Source organism: Gasterosteus aculeatus, chromosome 3, assembly GCF_964276395.1.
Source record: "Gasterosteus aculeatus chromosome 3, fGasAcu3.hap1.1, whole genome shotgun sequence".
NCBI lineage: Eukaryota > Metazoa > Chordata > Actinopteri > Perciformes > Gasterosteidae > Gasterosteus > Gasterosteus aculeatus.
In genome coordinates, this window is record NC_135690.1 from 2,993,020 (window position 1) to 3,020,451 (window position 27,432).

General features: G+C 42.5%; 3 protein-coding genes across 3 annotated transcripts; all 3 read right to left on the bottom strand.

Moving 5' to 3' along the window:
* Positions 1-1,872: 1,872 nt before the first annotated feature.
* Positions 1,873-4,744, bottom strand: LOC120814358 (E3 ubiquitin/ISG15 ligase TRIM25). The gene is made up of 6 exons (XM_040169719.2): positions 4,478-4,744; positions 4,048-4,365; positions 3,642-3,734; positions 3,466-3,550; positions 3,296-3,385; positions 1,873-2,629 (listed from the first exon to the last, which is right to left on the bottom strand). Exons 1-6 carry the CDS (start codon positions 4,742-4,744, stop codon positions 2,526-2,528), a joined length of 957 nt encoding a protein of 318 aa, XP_040025653.2. The 3' UTR covers positions 1,873-2,525.
* A 952-nt stretch (positions 4,745-5,696) lies between these two features.
* Positions 5,697-10,707, bottom strand: LOC120814343 (uncharacterized). Its single transcript, XM_040169712.2, has 4 exons — positions 9,986-10,707; positions 9,562-9,704; positions 9,322-9,409; positions 5,697-7,631 (listed from the first exon to the last, which is right to left on the bottom strand). The coding sequence occupies exons 1-4, from the start codon at positions 10,215-10,217 to the stop codon at positions 6,682-6,684; spliced, it is 1,413 nt and encodes a 470-aa protein (XP_040025646.2). The 5' UTR covers positions 10,218-10,707; the 3' UTR covers positions 5,697-6,681.
* A 1,170-nt stretch (positions 10,708-11,877) lies between these two features.
* On the bottom strand, positions 11,878-18,995 carry casq1a (calsequestrin 1a). The gene is made up of 11 exons (XM_040172147.2): positions 18,477-18,995; positions 15,612-15,705; positions 15,351-15,451; positions 15,084-15,195; positions 14,728-14,801; positions 14,405-14,535; positions 14,254-14,299; positions 14,045-14,099; positions 13,840-13,940; positions 13,637-13,711; positions 11,878-12,912 (listed from the first exon to the last, which is right to left on the bottom strand). Exons 1-11 carry the CDS (start codon positions 18,711-18,713, stop codon positions 12,553-12,555), a joined length of 1,386 nt encoding a protein of 461 aa, XP_040028081.2. The 5' UTR covers positions 18,714-18,995; the 3' UTR covers positions 11,878-12,552.
* Positions 18,996-27,432: the final 8,437 nt, after the last annotated feature.

The following is a 27,432-nucleotide window of genomic DNA, read 5'->3' on the forward strand; positions in this document are numbered from 1 at the left end:
TAACTAATATTCTGTGTGTTTAATCTTTTGTGTAACTTAAATGAAACCCCACTTCACAGGGGGGGGTCCAGCTTTTAATCTGTGGAGCATGTCTTGGTTGTAAATTCCAGTAAAACACTCAGGCAGCGAGCAGGTGGGGGACGGTAGACTTTGTCCATGGTATATGAACCTTTTCTGTGACATGCAGTCAGATCACATCTTGCCATGATGAGTGGGCTTTGAGCAGGTTGATCCATAATCAAATAATCTTCAAGTAGATTTTAAATCTTTCTTGTGAAATATATGTATATTTCAAATAGTTAGATCACAATGAGAAGCATACCAGCAAATCAGACTTGCGTCCAGAGGGATGTTTTGTTTGTGTTGTTATAATTATACACTGACTTGAATCATCTTGACTCTGGATTAACTTTACCTATTTTAATATAACCAGCTGTATCCTCCTGAAACCCCAAAATGTTTGGACAGTGTAGTGCACGTCGCTTTTTCCACTTCCTTTCATACTAATTTCTCTGTATTGAGTCCTTACTTTGCTTGAAGAGGACATCTGTACCTTTTTAAAATGACATCTCATGGTGGGGGTCTGGCCTTGACAACTTGCTTTTTGTGGTCTTTTCAAAATAGCAGCCATCACAACAAGCTTAATTAATGGGGGGGGAATAAAGGTAAGCTTGATATTTATATTTAAAATGTGTTTCTAATGTATTTTATTGGTTTTAGTGAGTAAACATTTAAGGAGTAATCTGTGAGGTTTCAGAGCACAGCAAAAAGTTATCATCTATGCGCCTTGCACCCATGGGGGCTTATCTGTTAACTGGCCTTGGATAGTTTCGCTACTCCCTGGATGAGACGAGCCGTACCAACCAGTGCATAGTTTGTACTTTTGTTACTCTATACAAGTGACAAGGAAGCGTAGACCCAGTAGCCGTTTCTTAATAAATGACATGTACGTTTAGAGATTACAACAAGGACAAAATAGTTATACATAATATGGTTCTACATTTGTTGCCATTACAAAGTGCACCTAGCTGTATGTCAGTTGCCTGTTTGGGGAGGGGATTTATAGTGCTTCATCTGCTGAGGGCTGGGAAGATGCATCCTGGGTCACCACACATGCATTAGTTCATTGCGTAAGACATTACATGCAAAATGGCTGAACAAGTTGTCATATGTCCAGCATATTTGCATACATTTACTTTTTTCTGAATCTGTCGTAAATTGGAAAATGTGTCCCAGGTGAATCTCGATTGTCTATAACAACGGTGCATCTCATTAACCATCAACTGGCAAGTATATAAATAGCACAAAACAGTGTTACAATATCTGACAATGGAAGAACAAGGAATGGGACAAGTCAACCGCCAGGAAGAAGAAGAGTGAGGCTGCGTGGCGGAGGAGTTGGGAGGCAAAACAGAAGAGGCCGAGGACATGTGCGTGTTCCTGAGGGGATAAGAGCCACACCTGTGCACACGTTATGGGCCATACAATACAGAGCCTTTCTACACTCTACAGTGATCTCATCCCTGAACAGGAGAGGGGTCAGATTGGAGATGAATTGCCAACGTATGTAATGGGTTGGGCCAATGTCAGTTTCCAAGGCTCGAACATAATCAGGCAGTGGTTTGCGAGCCACAACAGGATGCGGATGGCGTTTCTCCCACCCTGCTCCACATTCCTTAACCCCATTGAGGAATTTTTCTCAGCATGGAGATGGAAAGTGTATGATGGCCAGCCACATACACAGATGACCCTTCTGGCTGCCATGGGTGTGATAACGTCACAGCAGATGCCTGCAGAGGCCGGATAAGACACTAAATGTTTCTTTCCACGCTGCATCGAAAGAAGATATTAAATGTGATGGGGATGAGAATGTGGAGTAATTGGTATTCTTTATTTCAGTTCACAAAGGCTCAACAGCAGCTACAATTACATTTTTTTCCCACCACATGTATTTTACTTTTGACACATTCTGTAATTGTCACTTGTTCTGCAAAAGCTACATAGCCCTCAAATTTCAGCCTGTGGGCAGCATAACAATCACCCTATGCACAGAATCATTGTTTTTATCCGATGATAGATATATGACAGATTTTAGAGATACTTTGACAATGTTAGCACCTCCAGGAGTTTGATCATTCTTTGGAATTCTCTCACGTGTTTCCTCAAATCAAGTTATGAAAAGGAAACATGTTCATGTTTCCTTTTGTGAAGAAAAGGAACGTGAAACTTGAATAGTGATGGAAAATAATAATTGTATTTTTGTTCTGCAGGCTTCTTGCTCTGCAAGAAACCAAACAGACTTTAGCCTTAACTATTGAGGGAACGACGATCTGAAACCAGGACAGTAGAACAATGATAACAGGTAATATGCTAATTAGGACATGATTGTGGCTGTAAAAACCCGCATGGTCTGACTTTCTCCCTCGCCAGCATCCCACAGTCACAACAAGCCCATGTTCTGACAGCCTCCCAATCAGACTCGTCAGTTTACTCAAACACAAAGCGTAGTTCCCTGTGGAATGCCCTTAACTAAGGTTTTCATTCCAAAGTTTCACAAGATCATATCTTGTAGCTTGCTCTTCTGTCCCTGCAGGTCTGTGGCTCATTACTGGATGATTCATCAAGAGTTCTATGTAGGGATGGAAAAAAATAAAAGATTAACCATGTTGGTCTAGTTTTCCCTGTAAGTGGAGAATCTGATCAGACAGCAGTTAAATTCAACTCATGCATTGATTCATTTATGAGTTACGCAGATGGAGATTTTCTCACATATGAATAACCATTAGCCTATTTAAAAGGATAGTAATAGTTTGACATTTCTAGGAATCAAACATTTCACTTGCATGCAATCTTGCTAAATGTAAGGAAGGGACCATGCTACTCTCATGTAGTGAACAATATTGTAAATATGGAGCTAGATCCAGCAGCTGGTCGGCTTGGCTTACCAAAACATTAAAACTGAAAGCATTGGAATCAACAACATGTTCATTTCAGATATTTAACAGTTGTGGAGGGTGGGTTGTGTTACCTTTGGACAGAACCAGACTTTCCCCCTAACAGCCTTCATGCTAAGCTAAGCTACTCACTTGCAGGGGGTAGCCAATTGTTTTTTTGACTAACTTTCCCATAATGTTGACCTATTCCTTTAACACCCAAATACACATACCCCTTAACAAATGTCATGTATATGGAAATTAATATGTGCTAAACACAATACACAAAGACTGAAGACGTTCTCTGATTTGGCTTGTTGTCATGGAAGTAGGCAGCAGTGGGTGTGCGAGGCCTTCCTTACCCACGATGGCGGAGTGAATGTGATGCACGCGGTTCGTCTGGGCATCGAGCATTTCGGTGAGCGTCTGGACTTCCACAGAGTAGTGGTAAGCTGATAGCAAACAAAAGATACAACATGGAGTGCATTTTCACACGGGATGCACTCAATACCACAGCTGGGAGTTAACTTACCATAAAACAACACAATGACCCACAGGCCGAGAAGAATCACTGTGACGTTGTTGAGGGACGACGCGACCGGTTTCACTGTCTGTTTCTGTAAGGAAGAAAGTACACATTAGATGGATAAACGGAAATCCCTTTTTTTAAATCATTTAGAAAACTCAGATCAAATGAACAAAGCTTACTTCATGTTTGAGGTCTTCCTGCAGTTTTTTTACAGACTCAAAGGATTCTCCGATTTGCTCCTTAAGCGCGTCAAAGCGTTGGTCCATGTACTCCTGTTGCGTACATACAGCTCACCTTTAAACCCTTAAACATTTAGTTGGCTTTTTCATTTTCCCTTAAGTAGCCAAAAGAAATCATCCTATTCTGCACAGTATCATTATTTAACTATTTCAAACATTTCAGGTTCTCAGCAACCAGAAAATCTGCCAAAACCTGATTCTCCACAAAGATGCAGCAACAGGCACATACAAAATCAGTGCGGGTAATCCCACTCTGTTGCGATCACAAAACTTCCTTTGGGAATCTAACACGTTTTACTATTGACATTTTGTTTTTGTACATAGAAGTGTGTTATTCAAAACTCACAGTCAGCTGTCTCCGCAACACAAAAGAGGCCTCAGTGGCCAGGTTGTGCTGCTTGCTCTCCAGGGAGCAAATGTTGCAGAGGTAGCGCCTCGAGCTGTTGCAGAAGTACCTTAGCACCTGGTCCTCATGCTCTGGGCATTTCCTCTCCAGGAGGTCACCTAGAGGGCTCACCAAGGGGTGCCCCGTGTACACGGGCAGCTCCTGGTGGTCCTTGACGTGCTCTTTACACAGCGACACCTCACACTTCAGACACGTTTTGATGGCCAGAGTTTTCTTCTCCGGGCAGCAGTCACAGTACACACGTTTTGTCTGCTCTTCCTGCTCACACACAACAAAAATCAGATGGAAAAGGGCTGTCAGACCATGGTCAACAGTTCTGTATGTTATGATTAAAGAGATTGTGGTTGAAAAAGGTGATTATATTTGATACCCTCCTCCTCATGTTCATCCTGAAGTCCTCCACGATGTTGGCCAGTGCGAAGCTCCTATGCACCCCAACGATCGGTCCAAAATGAGTCCTGCAGTCTGGACAGCGGAAGGGAACATCTGAAGAGTGATCCATGAGGGTCTGCAGACAGGCCAAACACATGCTGTGTCCACAGGGCAGCTGCCGGGGATCCTTAAAGACGTCCTGGCACACCGGGCACATGAGCAGCTCCTCCAGCTTCGTTTTCTCCGCATCCTCCATATCCTCCATTCTTAATCCCTCTTCTCCTTTTTTTAGTGCCACTGAGCAGCAAAGGAACAGTCGGGACGGAGTCAATCGCAGAGCTTGTCCAGCGCTCACCTGATGGCGTCAACACTTCTGTCTCGTTTGTTCTGCATAACTCACGACACTCGTCACGAGATAACGGGAGGGAATCCGTTTCAAAGTGAATGCTGGGGGACAGTTAACGACCTCCAAGTAACTAAACTGCTGTCACTCGTGCACACATTGCAAAATCGAAAGCGTTGCTGAGTTTGTATGCGTACTTCCGGGTGGGCGGGGCTTAAAGTTGGTCGACAGCGAGAGGAATTTGGCCTGCGGTGAAAAAGTTGAAACATGACCTGCTGACGTCCACTCAAAATAATAATGGTAACGGTGTCATTTCTACTAACGTTAAAGGGTCTTCAAGCAACCATAAAAAAAAAAACATTGGCTAATAACTTATTCAGCGTGTTTTTCCGTGCCGTAAATTCAAAATATAAACATCAAGTCAAAGATATGTGAAAGGTATGTAGTATGTATTAAATCCTGCATCAATCATCATATTTCCTTGTCACCCGGAGTTCCCTGACTGGACTTACTCCACATTAATTTTTCCCTTCCTGTTTGTGTACCCTGATGTCAGAAACCGCACAATATATCATCAAAGATCAGAAAAAATCATGAAAATGTATTTCTTAACATTGGTTAAATAATATGAACTAAATGATTGTTCATATGGCAGAACGAACTTATTACAGTTATATTATAGTGGTAATTTTAAAAGCAGATTTATAATTTTGTTCATTTTAAAAATTCACATAACAAATTCCAATATATTCAGACTGAGGCATCCGGGCAGAACGTAAAGTAGTAGAAATCATCTTTAACAGGTGTAAGGAGACATTCTGGATGAATAGATTTTTACTTTTGAACATCACAAGTAATGTTGTAAATGCAGGACTCTTTGCATCAGTATTTATTTTCTGCATTATTTATATTTTATACTACCTAACATATCTGAATATGTTGTAGAAACACCATATTACATTAGTCCATTAAATAAAATAACATATTGCATATTGACGTATGTTTTTAACTAGTGATAACAGATTAAACTTACATGCAATCTTGACATTAAATAAGGCATTGGTTAGTTCAAGTGTGCTTTTACCGCTTTGTTAGAAATTCGTATCCTTCCTCCCTGCTGATTGTAGTACGTTGAAGAAACAAAATAACCAAGTTATGTACCACAAAAATGTATTTCTTTAATACACGAGAAACAGTTATCTAGTAAAATAACCGTTGGAAAATTATCGGCGACATCATCAGGAATAGTGAAATGTAGATGATTTTCTTTTTAATAAAAAAGGGAATGTGATATAGCATTTGTTTGGCCACATGTACTTGTTACTCTCAGGGGTTTTAACATTACGGGCACTTGTTTCTTTGACATTAATGTTATAGAAGGAAAGAAGCCTAGGGACATTCAGTAATCACAGCAGGAAAACCAAACACTTTGATAAGATACATGGATGTAAATAAAAGAATAAAAAAAATACCAAAGTACACACAAGTATAACCAATAAACTAGTGTTGGCAGGTCCGATCCCGTGCCTGAGCACTCAGTAGTTCATCTGCTGTGGAAGGAATCTTCTGTAGTGATCATTTGTTTCTGAGAAGGCCTAATGCTAAGAAAGGTCAAGTAGTTGTACAACCCTTTCACTCTGTTCCAAAAACATTGGTACACAACCACAAAGGCAAAAACAGGGCAAGAAAGAAGATTCTCAAACCATCAGTAGCATAAGACTTCTTTCTATCATTGTTCATTAACATCATTAGAATAAGGTTTTACTGGAATCAACCACAGTCTTTTCCTTAGCTTAAAAGAATGAGCTAGAGAGTTGTGCGGCCAACACAACCACCCACTGGCGGCTGTGATTCCACTGCTACAAGCCAGCGATCGTCCTGAACGAAGGAACAAAGAACCCACACTGGGTCAGGTTGTGTTTCTCCAGATTCTTTAGGATCCTGAACTTCTTGCCACAGATTGCACAGCTGAAAGGCTTCTCCCCCGTGTGAAACCTCAAATGCGCCTTCAGATTCTCTCGCAGGCGGAAGCTTTTACTGCAATGCGTGCAGGTGTACGGCCTCTGCCCCGTGTGGAACCTCAGGTGGCGGCGCAGGCTCTTCCTCAGCGCAAACGACTTTGAGCACCGAGAGCACGGGTACGGCTTCTCTCCGGTGTGGAAGCGCTCGTGCCGCCGGAGAATCTTCCGCCGCTTGAATGTCTTCCCGCAGACGCCGCACGGGTATCCGCCTCCGGCGTGGGAGACGGCCTTCTGAAGCCGCCAAACGCCGTTTTCGCAAGGGGTGAAGCAGCAGATGCGGTGGCCGTTGTGGAAGCTGTGGTGCCGGCGGAGGTCTTTGGGCAGAGGCCAACCCGTTTTGTGGTTAGCGTCGTGACCGTCAGCGGAGGCGCCCTGAAGCCTCGCCTCCGATTCGGGCGCAGCAAGCACGTCCACCAGCTGTACGGCGCAGGGACGCGTCAGCTCGTGGTTGGGAGAAGTACGTTTCAGTTTCACGTGGAGGTTGTGCTCAGTCTCCTTTGGCGTGTGGGTCCGTTCCCAAACCTCCACTGGGGCCGGGGTCACCGCTCCGTCAGTGGGGGACGGACTGTAGGCGGTGCCCTTGGCGGTGCTGACACAGACCTGCTGAGGCTCTGCTTTAACGGGCGTCTCTGAAATGTCAGGTTTCGGGGCCTGAGACTCTGACTTGAGGATCAACGGGCAAACAAACTTAACCGTCTCCCCAGTAATGATATTGAAAGTATCTGGTATGATCACGAGGGGCTTCTGTTTAGCCGGAGAGCTTTGCTCTGCACTTAGCGTCCATGTCTCTGCAGAGGCAGAAAGAAATCAAGATGCATTTTTTGTTGTTTTATACATTCCCACCATCTTTTTCTCATTCCCCTTCAGAAGTATTCTTCTCTGCAGCAGTGTTAATTTTGGCAGCTACTTTTGATTTAGTCTTAGTCTTCAGACGAAAAATGCATATTAGTTTTAGTCGACGAAAACTAGACTAAAATGTAATTAGTTTTAGTCACATTTAATAGCTATATTAAACTCCTTTTCTTCCCTTCTCAGGCCCAGGGATCCCCTGTGTTGTGTCTACAACTGCATAATAGTCTAGCTTGCAGTACTTGGTTGTCCATTAGATGTCCCTTCTAGGACAGGTCTATAGCGGGGGTCGGCAAATTTTTTGACTCGCGGGCCACAATGGGTTGTAAAATGTGACGGAGGAGCCGGGCCAAGAACAAATTGGTTTGAGTGTTTGTGTGAGCTAATATAAATGACATGTGAAAAATCATTGCATGAAAGGATTTGGATTTTAACAAATGGCAAAGCATTTATTTGCAAGGCAATTTAACAAATTGGCAAAGGTGTAACAACTTCATGAGGACTAGGGACCTAAACGCAACACTTTGTGGTCTTTGTCAGTTTACTTGCAATGCTTTTGACACGGCCACCGGAAACTGAAATTGTTTCCACTGTCCCAACAAAAGAGACCCCTTAACGTCCTACAATCGGTGCAATACATTATTTTCTTGGCTTCAGAACCTGCAATTACTTTATAATGTTAGACGTGTTTGGAGAAGCCTGTAACGTCTGGCTCATCCAGCTGAGGAAACGCTGCCTGCCGTCGCCAGAGAACAGAGCAGAAAGTTCCGCGTGGATCTCTGCTGGCCGACAGTCTCGTCCCGTCTCGTTAACGAAAATTAGAATAGATTTAGTCATAGTTTTTATTTTTTAAGATCGCGTCTTAGTCATGGAAAAAAGGTTAGTTAATGAAAAAAAATTGTCATTGTTTTCGTTGACAAAATTAACACTGCTCTGCAGAAAGCGTCTTGTTTAGCTGTAAACTGAGTGCATACAAGGAGTTCATTTGAGACAGAATATGAATCCTTTCTGGCTTTGTCTATCTGTTAACAGCTTTTGAATGAGTTGAGGTATGGTGAAATGTCTAGCACACCAACCAGCGATGTCTTTATTGTATCCCGTCTTGTAACTTGTTTCTATCTACCTGGTTTCAGTCCATGAAAAAAAACTAAATGAAAGCAAAACTTTAAATGCAACGGCACACTTTAATGCAAGCTGCAGCAGTTTGGCTTCACGTTAATTAGTCTGTGGTGGAGATGTGGTTACTTGTTAGTGAAATGTAGAAAGGTAGATGAGTATTATTGCTTAAGTTTGCTATCATCATTAACTACTACGTTAGATATTTATAATATATATATATAACAAATATATTATTCTGATGATTTGCATCAATCCATCAAACAAGCATTAAAACATTTTAGGAAAAGAAGCTTGTTTCTAGCAAGACTTTTCTCACACTCCTGTTGTAAAATATAATAAGTCTAATAGCTCATTGTAATGCAGATTGGTTTCTTGGTTGTACTACCGGCTTCATCTGTGCTCAGGAATACAAGTGCTTCAGAGGAAAAACAAATAAATAAATTGGTGTGCATAATTTGTTTGTCAGCATCTTGTAACCGCCCGTCGACTGTCACTGGGCTTTTTGCTTACCATGCAAAATTAAGTCTGTTTGAGGATCATCTGGAGACTCCGTTTTAAGCTCACTTAACTTCACCATATCTACCGTCTCCGCCGAGACCTGTTAGAAGAAGAAACATCTCAAAAACAAATAAGACAAGAGACGCTGCTGTACCAACAGTGACAAACACTTGAATGCTCCGTTTCACCCTACTGGTGAATGGGGAGGGTCCCCATGGCACAAGTTAACAACCCCTATAAATCCACACGAACCTGTTCTTCCAAAGGCAACAACGCCCCGGGGTCAACTTGGCCATCATCCTCAGCCAGGAGGATTTCTGTTCCGAAGACACTCCCCTCCACCAGCTTCACACTGCACTTCCCGTATAAATTCTCATCTGAAAGGAAAGGGGGGGCTGTGGAGGAGAGGAGAGGTTAAACAGAGGCACCCATACATTCCTTTACACTCCACGAGGAGGAATGAGGACCGCCCCACAGGAGTTGAGCGCAACAGTTTCACACGAACAAAGCCGATGCAACACCTGAACATGCATGAAGCCCGACGTCTACCGAGCTGCATGCGAAAGGACGACGATTTGTAATTTAAGATGCAATTGTCCCCTCGTGCATCTGTTCCTGCAGCCCGACCCGGGGACGTACACAAGTCACGCGAGTTAAAAGCTCAAAAGACACCCACCGCAAAGCTCAAAGAGCGGATTCATGTCCTTGTCCACTTGCACACCGATGCTGCGTGTTGTGGTCCCGGTGGATAACCCACCCGGGGCGGCATGTCGCCCTTTGTCCTCGGTGCGGCCCGCATCCGGCGGCGCTCGGTACCCGCTCTCGAACAGTTTGATTAACTCCACCGTGGCAGCTTTGACCAGCGCGCCTAGCACGAGCTCCACCTGCGCCTGGACGCCCGCCGACATGTTGGCAATGGCTGAAAGTCAGAGTTGGTACGCTAAAAAAGTAAACCAGGAGGGCTGGAATCAGCAGACGTCTTTATTGATCATCGGCAACCACATGGCTTGTAGAACGAGGAGGCGTGTCTCTAGTTGGCGCATGCGCGCCACGTACTGAAGGGGGTGGGTTGTGTCAAAGATGAGCACCTTCATACACTGTTCTGTCCTGTCTCAAGTCATGCATATCAGCTGTAGGGCTGCAACAACGAATCGATTAAATCGATTAAAATCGATTATTAAAAGCGTTGGCAACGAATTTCATTATCGATTCGCTGTGTCGCGCGATTATTACGTCACTCAATGAGTTGCGGAGATGCGCGCGGAGCAAAAATTAAAATAAAGGCGCCGAGCCGACGTAGAGGAAAGAGCAGCCGGCAGTTGTTGTGAGTCACATGACGCAGGGAGAGACGTCTGTTCTTCTAGTCGTCTCAGGTGTGCGAGCGTGGGGGGTCCCGGTCCACGTTGTCCCGTTTTGACGTGAGGGACGTAACAAGCCTCCTGTTTACTCGTCATCCAGCTGATCAAGCTGGCGTTAGCTCCCTAATAACAGCAGTAAAGCAGTTAGCAAGACTAAGACACGTTTTTATTTACTCGCCTCTTTTGGACCATTCATTTTTCAATGTGTTGTCTGATATTTTGTGCTTTGTCCCATATCGGTTATTGTTGACAAATATATTTGTGTGTGTTGTACTTTTTAATGCTGTCATAAATGGTAGTCCAGTGCGCTTGCGCGTATACTGTGTGTTATACGGTAGTTGATGTTATGCCTGTAAAGGGAGACACATGGTGATCCATTAAATCAACTAAGAAGCCTCTAATGCATTTATTTACAAATGCCATTTTGAATTCATCTCATAGCACTTGGTTGTTTTTTAGCTGTATGCATTTACTTAACTCGCACTACAATGATGGTAATAATGTAATGAATATGCTTCAAGTGAACATGAGGGTGTGTTTGTGAGTGTAGTATAGAGAACTAGTTCTGACGAATTTGAGGTTCTGTTTTAGCTTTTTAATGCCGTTTTTTTAAAATCTGATTCATCGATTAATCGAAGAAATAATCGACCGATTTATCGATTATCAAAATAATCGTTAGTTGCAGCCCTAATCAGCTGCATTTGTTGATCCATCTAAATATTTTTTGAAAATCATCAAACTATATAATTTGTGGAGGTAACATTGCAACATTTACACCATGCTGTTTCTGGTGCAGTGTATGTGAACACTTATCCTTTAAAATTAATTCTGTTCGATAGTGTTGTATTTGCCATTTACCAGGTTAAAATGGAGCTATTACAGATTTATGCTGCTTTAGAAGTTTGCCATAGAAAGAGCACCAAACTTGAAATGCGTTGCATACTAAGTAACTACCATTAGGAAAAATGTATCTAACGATGCCTACAGTGTATAGCTACAGTTGAAGGTTATTTGACACGGTATTGGTGGTTCACCTCTGCACGGACATCAGTGACCAATAACAAGTTTGTTGTTGAGGCATTCTAAAAACATCAGGAATCCCACGGAACAATTTAAATCATATATATATATATATATATATATATCAATTTGTATTTTTTTATAATTCACAAACATGCACATGCCTTCAAAAAACAACATGATAATGGGGTTCCTGTCCAAGCTGTGATTTATTTAAGACTTTACAGTTAAAATCCTCTTGTTACAAAAATAGAATATGGCTGTTGTCATATTTCATCATTGTAGAAAACATCCATATGATGTACAGCACTTTCAATGTACAGCATTACATTGATTTCACAGAGTAAGGTGGTCGTACTTAAGACCCTTCAGAAAAGCCTGCCAGCACCTCGGGTCTGACTTCAGTTGTTTGGCTACGGTAAACAAGAATAAATGAACAGAGGAAACACATTCAGACTGCAACAGAATCCACAGACGGACTCAGACACAACGCATACAACATTGTAACCCCTCCGGTGCTTTTTTAAATAAAAAATTGATAACAATATAAAAATTAGTAGTAGTTGGCGAGGTTTTGAAATATTATCATTTTTTATTTTACTGGACAGTGTTACAGGTGAAAATGAAGATAGATCTTTACTTTGTACTTTGTTACATGGAGGATTTGGTAAAACAATGGAGCGATGGCTAAAAAGTAGTTGAATATTGTTCAGATGAGATGCAGGGAGAGAATGAGATGTGATATCAAAACGGACTGATGAGTTCAACACGAGAACTAGTTACAAAAGGAGATGATTTGACTTAATGATGTTGACTCTTGAAACTGCATTGGTCAGACTTAAAGAGTAAAGGATGTGTTAATGATTTAATAATCATCATCGTCGTCATCATCATCATCGTCGTCATCGTCATCATCGTCATCATCGTCGTCATCATCATCGTCGTCATCATCGTCGTCATCATCGTCGTCGTCATCGTCGTCGTCGTCATCGTCGTCGTCGTCATCGTCGTCATCATCATCGTCGTCATCGTCGTCATCGTCGTCATCATCATCGTCATCATCGTCGTTGTCATCATCGTCATCATCGTCGTCGTCGTCGTCGTCATCATCATCATCCTCGTCAGGATCGATTTCACCTGACAGAGCATCCTCAATCCAGTCCTCCAGCTCGTCTACAGAAGGCATGTCATCGCCATCGCCCATGTCCATCCAGACGCTGTCAGCCTGTAGAGAGAAGAAGAAGAAGATGAAGAAGAAGAAGAAGCTGGAGCTTCCCTGAGGACGGCAAAGCCTTGAGGGTGACTTGCGGTGTTTTTGACGAGTAGCTCTATAGAGCAATGTTTGCACCAGACGCATATGAAAGTTGCAAAGTGTAAATTTAGCTACAGTGTGGATTGACACATGTATTGGATTGTATATTGGGCCAGATTGACGTGTTCGGGAGCTTCAGAGAATATATAAAGTTTTATCCAGCGTCTCGGAATCAAAGAAACATATTTCCAGTATGTCAGTTATTTTGGGATAATGTAATCAAACACAAATTGGTGTAATAGTGATGAATTCCAAATTCAGAGCATATCTGTGGCTGTGGAGCTGCTGCTTGCTGGAAGCTAACAGTGCTAACAGCATTAGCTGGCTGGCGAGTAGCCGGCCTGTGGATTCCACACACACAGGTACACTCACATGCATGCGTGACCTAATACAACGCACAAAGAGGGAGAGCAACTTCAATCTCTGCTCAGGTGGACATTACTCCAGTCTATCTTTGTCTTATTACCTTTACGGTATTTTGCACAAGGTCCTCTGCAAAACAAGGCCACTGAGATTGTTCTAAATTACCGAAAAAATTTGTCATTGATCAAATTACCAACCTGACCAATGCAACAGACTGCAAAAAAATACACAAATTCTCCGGCAATCAAATAAAAAGTACCAAAATATGACGTACATCACCAGTATCGACAACACCAATCTGTGGGAAAGACAAGTCAATTCCAAAGATTTTCTCCCAGTGGGGCAGAAGCTGTAGGGCAAAAAGGGAGAAAAAAAATCATTGGAATAATTTAGCTGTCATCAGTCAGTCAATTTAAGGTGACATTTGTGAAGAATATGTGTTTAAGCTTGCGTTATTGTACTGTCTTGTATTCTTACCAGAGGGAAGTCGTCGGGGTCAATCCAGACAATGCTGAGGTCAGGGTTGTCTGTGTTATCTTCAGCAACTTCCTTCAGGATCTCCAGGAACTCAAAACCATCTAAGGAATGTAGAGCACAAAAGAGGAAATATACAACTAAACTACTGCAGGAGTCTTGTGGTGTTTATTCAGTAATGTGTACAATTCCTTCAGGGTTCCTTTACCTGGATCGGACTCCTCTGCAAAAGCAATGATATGTTCACCTTCAGAATCGTCATCCTGCAGAAGCAATAAAGACAAACTCAACCCACTGGAGTTAATTGTCAATGATAAAGACGGGGAATTTCATGATGTTTTGAGCGTTGAAATCTTGTCAAACCATCTTCATAGAATAGCTGAACAAAAACAGACCTTTGGGCTACTTTGTTCTTACCCAGATCTCATACATGTTGTGTGGCTGCAGCTTCCTCAGGGTCGGTCTTAAAAATCACAGAGGAACAAGTTTTGGGGCGTTTATTTTTCATTATGGTCGTTTGAGCTCTCACCTCATGGTATCATTGTAGCATAGCATTAATAGAAGGTACCTGTCATTATCTTCAATGAATTTCACCAGCTCGTCTTCAGAGTAAGGTTTTCCTGGGATCACAACTGGATCATCAATGAAGGGTTCATAGAAGTCCACCTCGTTGAGCTTCATCTCCAGAGCCTTGGCAACCTGTAACATAGAAGGGTTACAATCAGAGACCATCTTAATGATTAATAGCAAAAATAAATCATGAATTTCTTGGATTAAAATTATGTTTTGCGTTTCCTGTTTTCGGTGTGTTGATTCTTTGTGAAAACCTTTTTAAAAGCAAACAAAGGTTTATTGAATGTTAAACGGAAGATAGTAGTTTTTATTACTCACCTTGGGACTAAATGTGGCAAAGAACTTGATGTGAGGATGGAACTCTTCAGCAGCATCGGCAAAAGCCTCAAAATCTGAAATTGAAGGCATTCATCAAGTTGTTTCAGTAGATCAGCTCCTGTATGAAATATCTAAGAATGTAGACTTGTTGCACTCGTCATTAATGTGGCTCCTAGTCACTTGACACTCCCTTTAAATATCAAAGCAGTCTGCTGCTCAAAGTTAAACCAATCAATCTGAATCCTGGCCTGTGTTGCACTTGCTTGGTGTGCAATCATGAGCAATTATTTTGAAAAGCAACTGTAAGAAAAACAAATTCAAACAGGTTATCATGCCATCACAGTACAGATTCTTACGTTCTGACTTGTGACTCTTAAAGTAGCCCACCAGTTTGATGTCCTCTTCGATGTTTTCAAAGCCTTTCAGTTCCCTACTATTGTCAATAAATTCCACAGGGTCATCAAGAACCTATGAAGGAAAAGGAGGGTTGTAGAGGATCGGGGGAGGGGGGGGGCAGATAACCCAGAGTCAGATTCTGTGTGTCATCTTAAAAGTTAGCAAACTGGTATTTTCTTTCTAAAAATAAAGCAGGCTATTAACTGGGAGATTATATCCTCACGAACATCATAGATGAACTCCACAATAGTGTCTGCTGCGAGCTCGCCATCATATTCTATCACTTCATCGTCTGTGAAGATGAAGATACTGTCGGACTCTTCAAGGCCTGGGGAAAAAGAGAAGAAGCCAGAGGAAAGGTCACATATGCTGGCAGTTTGGCCTCATCCTCTCCACAAGTTTTATTCTTAGACATAATGGATTTATAGGTTGACAACGAGAAGTGTCTGAGTTGGCGGTGTCGTTTTGTAGTAAGTTATATTATATACCTAATTTCTTTGCAACAACTTTGTCGAGCTTTGCATCAATGACGCCGACTCCGATGTCTTCATCATCAAACTCATCCAGGACCTGGGCTGCAAGCTGTAAAACAAAGACACTGTCATACAACTGAGGACGTGATATATCAGTGTAGTAAACACCTAAAAAACATGGGAATGGGGCCTGCATGAGTGCGCAGTATCTCGTGAACATTTATACCGTTTTCACAAAGTGGTCTCACTCAATAGTTTCATTACCATAAAAGCCTGCTTTTCAGAGTGCTGCTCATGCACTTTCTAAATCTGTATGAAACTTGAACCTCATGACTGACAGCTGGTTCTCCCAATGGCAGCAACTCGTTCACAGACCGACTGCATCGAGAAAGTGGTTTGAGGGCGGTGTCAGTGTGTTTGGATGGTAAAAAGCACACACACGGGTGTCTGAGATTTCGAGCAGCTGCTTTCGGCATAAATAGTCCGACTAACCAGATTATCCTGCAGGTTGTTGCGCAGATCATTTCTGCTGTTCTTTTGATTGCAGATGGGTTCGGCATTGTGAAGCATTAGTTAGTGAGTTTGTAGCTTCAATGAATTAGGTGAATTAAAACATATGAGTATATCCTTAGTGCAGAAGTGTTTACACCTAAAATATTGTGACTTAATTTTTTTGCACTGCAATACATATTTTGTTGCAAACCACACTCTTTTGGCATTGAAGTAGGTTAAAAAAAAACCTTTAAAGGGCAATTGATTGTGGTGAGTAAGTCTTCATAATATCAACTGAAACAGTTGTAGATACATTGTTCAATCAATAAAAATATTTGAAAAAACACAGGGTATTTTTATTTTCCCGTCTAAACATTTGATAAAACTAATATATTATAGTAACACAAGTGAGAGGAACGCTACAGATACGTATGTGTTTTTACATACAAACATTCTAGATTGTTTATGTGGATTTTAATTTATACAAAATAAACAAATTCAAAGGATCAACTGACACATGTATTGCTTCATATATACTTGTCCTCCAAGTATAAAATGTTGTTGTTGAGCTGTAATCTGCCTTATTTAATAAACTTAATATTCATAATATCTTGAATGGGATGTCACAGCTGGATCAACGTTTTGCATGCAAAATACTCAATGCTGCTTCAATTATGTATTTCTTAAACAGTGCCATCTTGTACCTGGTCACTGAGATGTTTATATATATATATATATATATACTGTATAGATAAATAATATATACAGTAGCAGTGGAAAGTTTGTATATAACACATGAACACCGCATGATAACATTTAATTTCCAGTTTGCTTGGACCTCAACATATTTTCCCATATAAATCGTCATACCTTCTTGATGTCCTTCAATACATGCAATTTGTATAATCTGTTTTCACGTAAATGGGGGTAATTTACTAACACAGTGAAATAATTAAATGATTAAGCATCAACACACACAGAACACCCACTCCCTTCATTAGCAAACACATACATACGCCTTCGGGGAGATCATTCCACCACAAAAGCAGATCGGGATAAATATAGCAGGACGAGCCACACCAGCTTAGGGACTATTTTGGCGAAGTGGGGGTGATGGTATGAGTACCGTGATCCGCTGACAAGTACAGTACTTCAAGTGTCAATCACAGCACAGAGCTGAGGGTGCACTACTGGAGCCAGAAGCTCCAGTGCTGGCCTGCAGCCCTGAGGTCGATCCCTAAGACAGAAACAGAAACACCGCAGGCTGCCCATGGGATGGGATATGCCAAGGGGAGCAGTGTGCATTCATGTTTTGCCACCTATTATTGTGTCTGTTTTGCAGGCTGATCCTAAAAAGAGAGGAGACGCTCTCTGGAAACATAACAATGCAAAAAGTGCACAAGGAAGCACCCTTTATTATACACTCTGCAGTGGCCATGGCATGTGCCTTAAAATACAGTAGCCACTTGATTGAGTTAATTGATTCCAAAATTCTGACATCGCTAACACTTTTTAAAAAACTTTGCCCTCTCACTGTGGAAATTAGTTCATAAACAATAAATAAACAATATCAATTCTGTGTAGGTCTGTTTTTGGTCTGATCTAAAATGTGTGGACAAGACGGATAAGAAACGCGAATACGACTTTTGCAGTATATCATATATTCAAGTAATATGAGGACCCACCCATGTCAGTTGTGGCTTAATGCGTTTGTGAGCTGATACTGAAAGCTCGCTGTATGATGATGTAATCTCCCTGTGAGGAATGTCATTACACTGCTGAGTATCCATGCTGACAGAAGGCCTTGAGTATACTGATGGAGGTGGGTTATGTACATCCACTCTCTCTCTCACACACACACACACACACATATCCACAGCTCAGCCCTTTGCCTCGGGTGGACGACACTGACCACACACAGCAGGCTTGTGACACATTTTTGGGACTTCACTATTCAGGTTTTCTGAAGTCAGCGAAGGAATTTTACACCTTGCAGCATCACTTTCCCGTAACGCACCCCTGTGCTCAATTTCACATTCAATACATTTCAAATCCTTTATAAAAAGACGTCCATCAGAAATTATATTCTCATTTTGGAAACCACACATGTTAATTATATGTCTGATGAATAACAATCTATTTTTATATGTTCCTGCTTAATTCCTCTACCAGCAGCTATCTGTTCCTCACATGGGTTTATTCAAAAGCTATGCAAGTACATTAAACTTAACTAGATTGTGAAACCAAACTCTATTACAACTTCCAATCAAACTCTTTGAGTTTGTGTAGGGTTTTTGTGTGCGCTGTTCTATGAATCCATCAGTGGTTACACAGCTTTCCCATCAGTAAGCTATCTCATGCTACCCCATGGTCCCCAACTCAACCCACCTCAAGGGTCAACTCCTCAATCTCAAACTGTCTCTGGGCGACGCGGCTGGATCCGGGATGGTCATGGTAGTACACCACCATGACATCGTACTTCTTCATCACAGACTTATAGTTCTTGGCGTTGAGGTCGTGCACTCGGTCCTTGCCATCGTACTCTGGGAAGTCCAAGCTTTCTTTGCAGCGTGATAGCCCCCCAAAGGACAGCAAGACTGTCACAAGCACCCAGGTCCACTTCATGGCTCCTCTTTAGGATATATGAAGATGTATTTACAGTTTTAAAAAGAAAAAGTAGACGCCAGAAGAAAAAACGGAATAGTTTGGTAAAAGTATAGAGAACCCCTTCCAATCCGCGTCACCCAGAAGAGAGCAAGACCGACTCTTGCATCCACCTTATTGAAAACCTCACATGGGTAACTGGCAGTGGGGCACCGGGTGCAAGAGAGGTTGGGCTAAGTTTGACATAGGTGCAAGTATATGTCTACGTGGTCTGTAATCGGGACAAATGAGGTGGGGGCCACTGGGGTTACTGGGGTGACAGCTTCTTGTGTATGTGTGTGTGTGTGTGTGTGTGTGTGTGTGTGTGTGTTTTCAGACCTAACAGTGGGTGGAGTGAGGAGACGAGGACCAACCTGCTCTTTTTCCACACATATCCACTGACAACAGAAGAAGATGGGGATGGAGGTGGAGAGAGAGGCAAAAAGAGGTGGAATAAAAAGATTGTGATTGATCGGATGAGTGTATGTATGTGTGTGTGTATGTGTGTGTGTGTGTGGGGGGGGGGGGGGGGGGGGTGCTTAGCTAAAGAAATATCAGTATGATGGATTTAGAGCTGGCGGAAAATATCAGGCACTCTTTTCCCATATTAAGTCTAGCTTGCATCCCAGCTAAAAATAATGGATGTGGGACAGAGAAGTACATATCAGGCAGGGGTGCCGGTGTCTAATTTGCTTGCTGCTGGCACCGGCGCAGCGCTAGAATGTGGCGCTGGGTCGCCCAGGGACACGAAGAGAGGAAAGGGTGGTGCACCTGCTGAGGAGTCACGTAGCCCTGACTCAAGAAGAAAGTATGTTTTGGGTGGGGCTTGGAGTATGGTCCATCTGCACATACAGTACACAAGTATCCCGTGCAGTGTGTGAAGGATGTGCCATTGAGATGATGTGAAATTACTTTACAGATAAAAAGGGAAGGGGTAATCTTTAAATAGAGAATACATGGTACCGTGAAACTCCCAAAACAACAACATACGTGACACACTCCTTGTTCCTCTAGAGCAGTATATATTTCTTAGATATATAGGTAGATCACTAAAAGTACGTTGAGAACCATTACCCTAGATCTATTCTAGAAGGACATGAGGCCTGCAGTGGAAAAGATGGTGGAAAGAGTACGAATGAAGGGAGTAGTGGAGGGATGCACTGACTGTATGCGTGTGATAGTCACAGTGGAGGGGGGTGGTTTCATGTGGTGTCAATGACCATGGAATATGAAACTATATTGGCGCTCACCATGTTACTGTAAACTTTCAGGTTCAAATGAAACGGGTATCATTTATGGGCAGCAACATAACGGCTTTCTTATTTTCTCTTCCTGAATCAGACACAGTAGGTGACGTTATTAATAAATGAGAAAATATTTCAGGTAGTTCATTCATTCAAATGTTTTTTTTCAGACTCCCCAGTTTACTATTCCATGCTTTTGAATGGACCTGCATCACTAAATGAGGGGATTTTCAGTGCAATGCAACTGTTGTTTTGGCCTTTTGTCCTCTATTGTAGATTTACCATTCATTGTGCAATTCAGATGCTCCAATAAGGAATACAATACTGATGGGTGTGTGTATGTTTTGATAGTCCCTTTTTCCGTAAAAGTGACTATCAAAAGGTACCTGCACGGACCCGCCAGCCTTAATGCGGAATCACCAAGAAGTAAAAGGCTTCCCCCCAGCTATTAGAAAAATGATTGGTGGTTTATGTTTCCCCTTAGAATTTTCTGGAAAACAGCTATTATGGAAGAGGCTGTTTTGGGCCCAACTACCAAAGTAGTCAGAGAAAGGACCTGTTGTTTTTCATACATATACAATAAATATTAGCCAGTTTTAAATGTGAAAGAGAGGTGCTCAGGCAAATGTAATATATATATATATATATATATATATATATATATATATATATATATACCCGATGCAATTGCTTTACGGCGATGACACTCATGTCTGGTTGATTAGGGCCGGGGTCGGGTAGTACCAGCCAGCTGGCCGGAGCCCCCAGGGAGATGAGGCCACCTGGGAACGGCACAGCCTGTCCAGTCTTCCTGACTGGGCCAGGTGACTAAGCTAAGCATCAGGGTTTTTGAATCGCTCTTAGTCTGGACTCTCCCCTGAGACCTGTTATTCACCCTACAAGGGGCCACAGACAACATAGATCACTGAGCCACTCAAACTCCTCCACCATGTTAAGGTGGCGATTCACGGAGGAGATTCTTTTTTTTTATGTGGGAAACCCAAGAAGGGGGGAAAACCCACAGGGGAACCCACAGATGATGGGGTGGCCCATGTTATCACATTCTTCTTTGGTGATGGTATCCTCCAGATGTTGATAGGAGCAGATTTTTTATGTGGGAAACCCATAGATGGAGGGAAAATCAACGGTGTGTGTTTGGGGGGGGTCTTGAGCGCTTTGAAGGGGGCGGTGCGGGTGTGTGTGTGGGAGGGGGGGGGGGGGGGTCTTGAGCGCTGTGAAGCGTGGGTGGAAGGGGAGCAGGGGCAGATGGATGAGGTAGGATGGAGTGGTAGATGAAGGAAGGGGTTCTTACTGGTGTCCAGTCTCAGGCACGTTGATGTTGACGTCCTGGATGGTTTCCTTTTTATTCTCTTCTGTCTCCTATTTCTTTGTCTCTGCGTCCTGCATCTTGCGCCTCATTTTGTCCATCTCCGTCTGCCGGTCTTGCATCCGTCTCCCAAAAATGCCTCTTTTCTTTTTTTTTAAGTCGAGGCAGATGTTCTCAAGGACTGTTTTGTCATCCTCCAAATCCTGGATCCTGGTGATAAGGATCTGATTTTCCTGTCACATCTTAGAGATCAGGCAGAACCCAGTGAAACGACTGCTTGTGACCATCTCGTGGTGGGTATCCTCTTGGCTCTTTTTAAAAGCAGCCAGAGAATCCCTCTGGGTCTTCTGCAGTTTATGTTCTGTTCCAACTGCTGCCAGGTCTCGTTGTTGACCGTGAGTTCAGCACTTTTGACAGAAAGTAAGCAAGTCAAAAAGAAGGGGACAGAGGTGGGTCAGCAGGCGGAAAAGGAGAGGACAGAGGTGGTCCATTCAAACACGAGACAGAGCATCAGCAACCACATTTTCTGACCCCTTTATGTGTCGTATCTCTAAATTATAACTTTGTATAACCAACGCATGAGACGTTGGTTGTGGTTGGCCCAAAAAAACTAAAGGATTGTGGTCAGTATATACCACAACAGGCAACACATTGGAGGCAACATAAACTTTAAAAAAATGTAATGCAAATAACAGCGCCAGAGTCTCCTGTTCTATGGTAGAGTAACGGGACTGGCAACTGTTGAATTTTTTAGAGTAGTAGCAAACTGGGCGATCCACTCCATCATGTTCCTGCAACAGTACAGCACCTGCACCCACAGAACTGGCATCCACCTCTAACTTAAATGTTTTTTCAAAATCAGGGGCAGACAGAACCGGAGAAGTGCATAATAGGTCTTTCTAAAAAGACCTAAGCTGACTGACACTCATCAGTCCACTTAAATGATACAGAAGGACTGAGTAATTAGGTCAGTGGGGCTACGACAGAGGAGAAATTCCTGCAAAAGGTTCGATAATACCCAGTCATGCCTAAGAACCTGCGCAATTCACGCCGAGTAGCAGGGGCAAGAAACCGGGTAATAGCCACTACCTTGGCAGTTACGGTGCGAACCTGACCTCTTCCCACCTCCTTACCCAAATACGATTTAATTATATTTAACTGTGTTTAAGTTATTCATTTAGGTTATTAAAGATGTATTTAATGCTGTACTTTTGGTTCCTTCGTATATAATCGTTATTTGTCCCACTTCAATCCTGAATGTAAACCGAAGAGGTCAAAGGATGAGAAGATCTAATGTTGGTCTGTGTTCCAAAGAAAATTACTTTTACGTTTTATTGCCGTCAGATTTCTTACAATTTTGAAAAAAAGAAGCCTTAAGTTATCACTGATTGTGTCCATGTTAGTTCCACCTCAAAGACAGATTTTAGGGCAGCTTCTCGATTGCACCAAGACATTTTTTTCCCAAGAGAATGTTATTGTTAAACATTCAATTCTTATTTTAAGGAAGAGTAGTAGTAGTTACTGAGCCAGCGAAGCCGGATGCATCAGTAGCTGCAGAGTGGTAACAACACTAACTCACTAACACCAGCCTCACACTTTGCAGCTTCCTGATCCTGAGCACTTGTTGTTGCCAGAGATGGAATGTGCTTTACAGATGTTATTATACTGCTGGACAGTGGCGTCAATAAATTGCCACAATTTTTCTAGATGGACTCAAATGATTGATTGGTGTTACAAGAAGGCATTGTCAGCACTTGTTATATTTATCTCTTTCTTGTAAATAGGTCAAATATAGAATGTGAAATGATGCCATGACCACCATGTTTCCCTGCTGCATGTTGTGCTCAGTTGTTGTGCCACTGGAGACAACCTGTCCAAACATTTCTTTCTTCTACTAAATTAGATTCCAGTGTCATCAAACAGCAATCTTATCTACATATTGAGGGACATGTTTATCTCAGTTCACGGTCACAGTTTTCACAGTTTTAAAACACCCTCCTCCCAAAACAGGCTTCAGTAGACCAGTGTTATTTGGCGGGAAATACATTTTCTGTAACAGTGTCATGCTGGTGTGTCCAACATGCTAAAGAGCAGCTAGTCTGTTGCAATGGTTCCCAACCCAATTCCAGCCTGACGGTGGGACGTGAAAGGTAACATGGAGGCAATGATGAATTAATTCATTTTTTTTATTGTTCTTGTCTAGTGAGAAAAATGTAAAATATTCTATATTCAATATGTCTGAATGCCATAAAGCCATACAAGTAATTTTCTTTATACCACAGCATTTGACCAACATTATTTCCTATCATCAGGGCCCTTTGACCTATTGGGCCTAACCGTTCGATTTCGAATGTGACAAATAAACCAGAATTAATGAAAACAAACGTCCCTGTTTATAAACTGTCATTACTTATTGCTTAATAAACCCTCTTCCATGAAATAAATAAAACAAGATGAATACAACAATGGTTGCGAATGAACCCTAAAAATCACATGAAACAAAACAGCAATAAATGCCTCGGAATTAACAGATACATAACTTAAACACAGTTAAATATAATAAAATCTATGGTTAAAATACACGTATTCTGCCACCTACTGGTGGAGATGTGAACACGTTTACTCTGCGTCTCATTGAACTGAAGCAACACATGCGTGGGAAATAAATATTAGAGCCAAGAGCAACGAGTGTGTTACTTTTGCTGACACACATCCCATCGGACCAGGATTATTTATTTATATCGATTAATTAACTGTTATTCTAATGTTACCCTGGTAACCGCTGGCATCGCATACGGATTTCTAGCATACAAACGTTCCATTGCGTTACTATGAAAATCTACGTACTTCCGGTTTAGCGCCTTCGTATTTTAGTTGTATGGCCAAAACCCTAAAAGGGATTAACGGAGTAAAAAGTTGTGAGTTTGTCTCGTTTTTTGGTTCTAAACGAAAAACGAGAAAACGACTGTCCACTTCCGTTTTACCGTTTTGGATTTAAAACGAAAAACGAGAAAACGAGTGTTTTTGTTTTCTGTTTTTTACGGTAACTATCAAAACGTACACGGACCAACGTGATGGTCCTCACGCTTTCTCCCCCAAATCGTGACAATACTACGTTTTATTTTGACCCATTTATTTACATTGCCTTGCAACTACGTCACTAAAAACTAATAAACGGAAGGCCTTCTACATTCTCTGATAGAGGATTATGAAAATATCGCATACTTCTCGCTAGAAATGCCATCGAAATGCTGAAATATTGTGTTTTTCACAGATAGTAGACCGACAGTCCGCCATTTTCTTTTTTTGAGCTGATGGAAAGTTGATAGTCACGTGACCTAGTTGCAAATCAAACGTTGTATTGTCACGCTTTCTCCCCAAAAAGCGGCGGCCCTCTGCTTGAAAACTGAATGTCGGTATTATATTTAATTGTATCTTTAATGCATCCACTGTTGCATTGAAGTATTAAGCGTCGTACAACGTTGACAGCAACCACACAACGTGTGGTGCACGAGATGGGAGAGTGGGGGGGGCGGGGTCATAGATATTATATATAAAGGCTAGATGTCTCGTCCGCGTTGCCGGCCAACGGAGTCAAACGTCCGCACATAGCGGCCATCTTGGGTCGGTCAGCTCGCTCACCCATAACATTGTGTTGGTAGTGATACATGTACTTTTTAAATAACCATAACATGCTCAATTTTCAACCGTTTTCTAAATGGTTTGGTTTGTTATAAACGTCAGAGATGTAGTTATGACACCACATACATAATATGAATAATTATGTTATGTCCTAAAAAATAGAATAATGTTCTAAATAGGTACAAGATGTCCCTTTACAAATATACATCAAGAAATGCCGCATGTTGAAATCCCCACCCTGTACAGAGATGTATTTATGACACTGCATACTTACGAATAATTTGTGTTTTCATACAGGCTCAGCAGAGGTTGTTCTTCCTGAGGCAGCTGAAGAAATTCAACCTGCCAAAGACGATGATGGTGCCTTCAGGTCATCAACAGAGCCCGGTTCCCCACTGACTGACTCTGACATTTCACCGGTCACTTTGCACGCGTCACTCTCCCATGTCACTTTCTTTTCGTTGGTACACTTTATTTTAAATTTTTAAATATAATATAAAATATAATATTACATTACATTACATGTCATTTAGCTGACGGTTTAAGCGACTTACAATAAGTGCATTCAACCATAGGGGTACACACTCAGAAGAACAAGAAACAAGAAAGTGCAATTTCCTCAAACAAGCCAATTTACAATTTGCTATAGATGAGTGGCGTTATAAGTACAATATAAGTGCTACAATTTGTTAGTCTTTTCGTCAAGGTAGAGTCTGAAGAGGTGTGTCTTTAGTTTGCGGCGGAAGATGTGAAGGCTCTCTGCGGTCCTGGTGTCTTCAGAGAGCTCGTTCCACCATTTCGGAGCAAGGACAGCAAAGAGTCGTGATCTAGCCAAGCGTTTTGCTCTCAATGAGGGAGGGACGAGCAGTTTAGCAGATGCAGAGCGGAGAGTGCGGGTCGGGATGTAGGGTTTGACCATGTCCTGGACGTAAGCTGGACCTGATCCATTCACAGCATGGTATGTGAGCACCAATGTTTTGAACTGGATGCGGGCAGCAGTCGAGCTGCAAAGGTCGAATGGCGGTAGCAGGGAGACCTGCAGGAGAGAGTTGCAGTAGTCCAGGCGTGAAATGACAAGAGCCTGAATCAGTACCTGGGCAGCCTTCTACGTGAGAAGGGGACGTATTCTCCTGATGTTGTAGAGTGTGTATCTACAGGATCGTGTTGTCGCAGTGATGTTGGGAGTCAGGGAGAGTTGGCTGTCAAGTGTGACACCGAGGTTCCTAGCAGTTAAAGTGGGCGTTAGCACGGAGTTGCCAAAGTTGACCGTCAGGTCCTGGGTCGGAGAGTCTTTTCCGGGAAAGAGAAGTAGTTCAGTCTTGTCGGGGTTGATTTTCAGATGGTGGGCGGATCCACTGAGAGATCAGTCAGACAGGCAGAGATCCGTGCCGCCACCTGGGTGTCCGAGGGAGGGAAGGAGAGAATTATTTGGGTGTCATCGGCATAGCTGTGGTAAGAGAAGCCATGCGAGCAAATGACAGCGCCGAGAGAGTTGGTGTAGAGCGAGAAGAGAAGGGGACCCAGGAAAGGAACCCTGAGGAACTCCTGTAGTAAGAGGACATGGTTCCGACACATATCCTCGCTAGGTTACCCGGTAGGTGCGGCCATCGAGGTAGGACGAGAGAAGGGAAAGAGCAGAGCCCGAGACACCAAGTTCCTGAAGGGAGGAAATAAGGATCTGGTGGTTGACTGTGTCAAATGCAGCAGAGAGGTCCAGAAGTATGAGGACAGAGGAGAGAGAGGAGTTTCTTTGGGACAGCAAGGAGAGCAGTCTCTGTGGAATGGCCTGCCTTGAAGCCTGACTGGTGGGGGTCAAGGAGGTTGTTATGGTGGAGATAGGAGGAGAGTTGGTTAAAGATCGCACGTTCAAGAGTTTTGGACAAAAATAAAAAAAAGAAGAGAGACCGACCTGTAGTTGTTTTCTTCAGAAGGGTTGAGGGTAGGTTTCTTCAGAAGAGGGTTAACTATTGCCTCCTTCAGAGAATCAGGAAAACAGCCAGATAACAGAGCATTGTTGATGAGACAGGTGAGAAAAGGAAGAAGGTCAGGTGCGATAGATTGTAGAAGATGTGATGGAATGGAGTCAAGAGGGCAGGTGGTTGGACGGGCAGAGGTTACTAGGGTAAGAATTTGGCTAGGAGACAGGGGGGTGAAAGAGGAAAGTGAGGGCGATAGAGGTGAAGCCAGTGGGATGCAAGAAGTAGGAGGTGGGTTTGAGAAAGAGGAGCGTATGTCAGCTATTTTCTTGGTAAAGTAGTTGACAAAGTCACCTGGAAGAAGGGGGGAGGAGGACTAGGGGGTTAGAGGAGGTTGGAGAAGATCGAAAAGAGTTTTTTGGGGTTAGAAAATGAGGATTCGATTCTGGATTGGTAGAAAGAGCTTTTGGCAGCAGAGATAGAAGCAGAAAAAGAGGAGAGAAGAGATTGAAATTGAAGCAGGCCGTCAGGTAGTTTATATTTACCCCATCTCCTTTCCGATGCTCGCATGG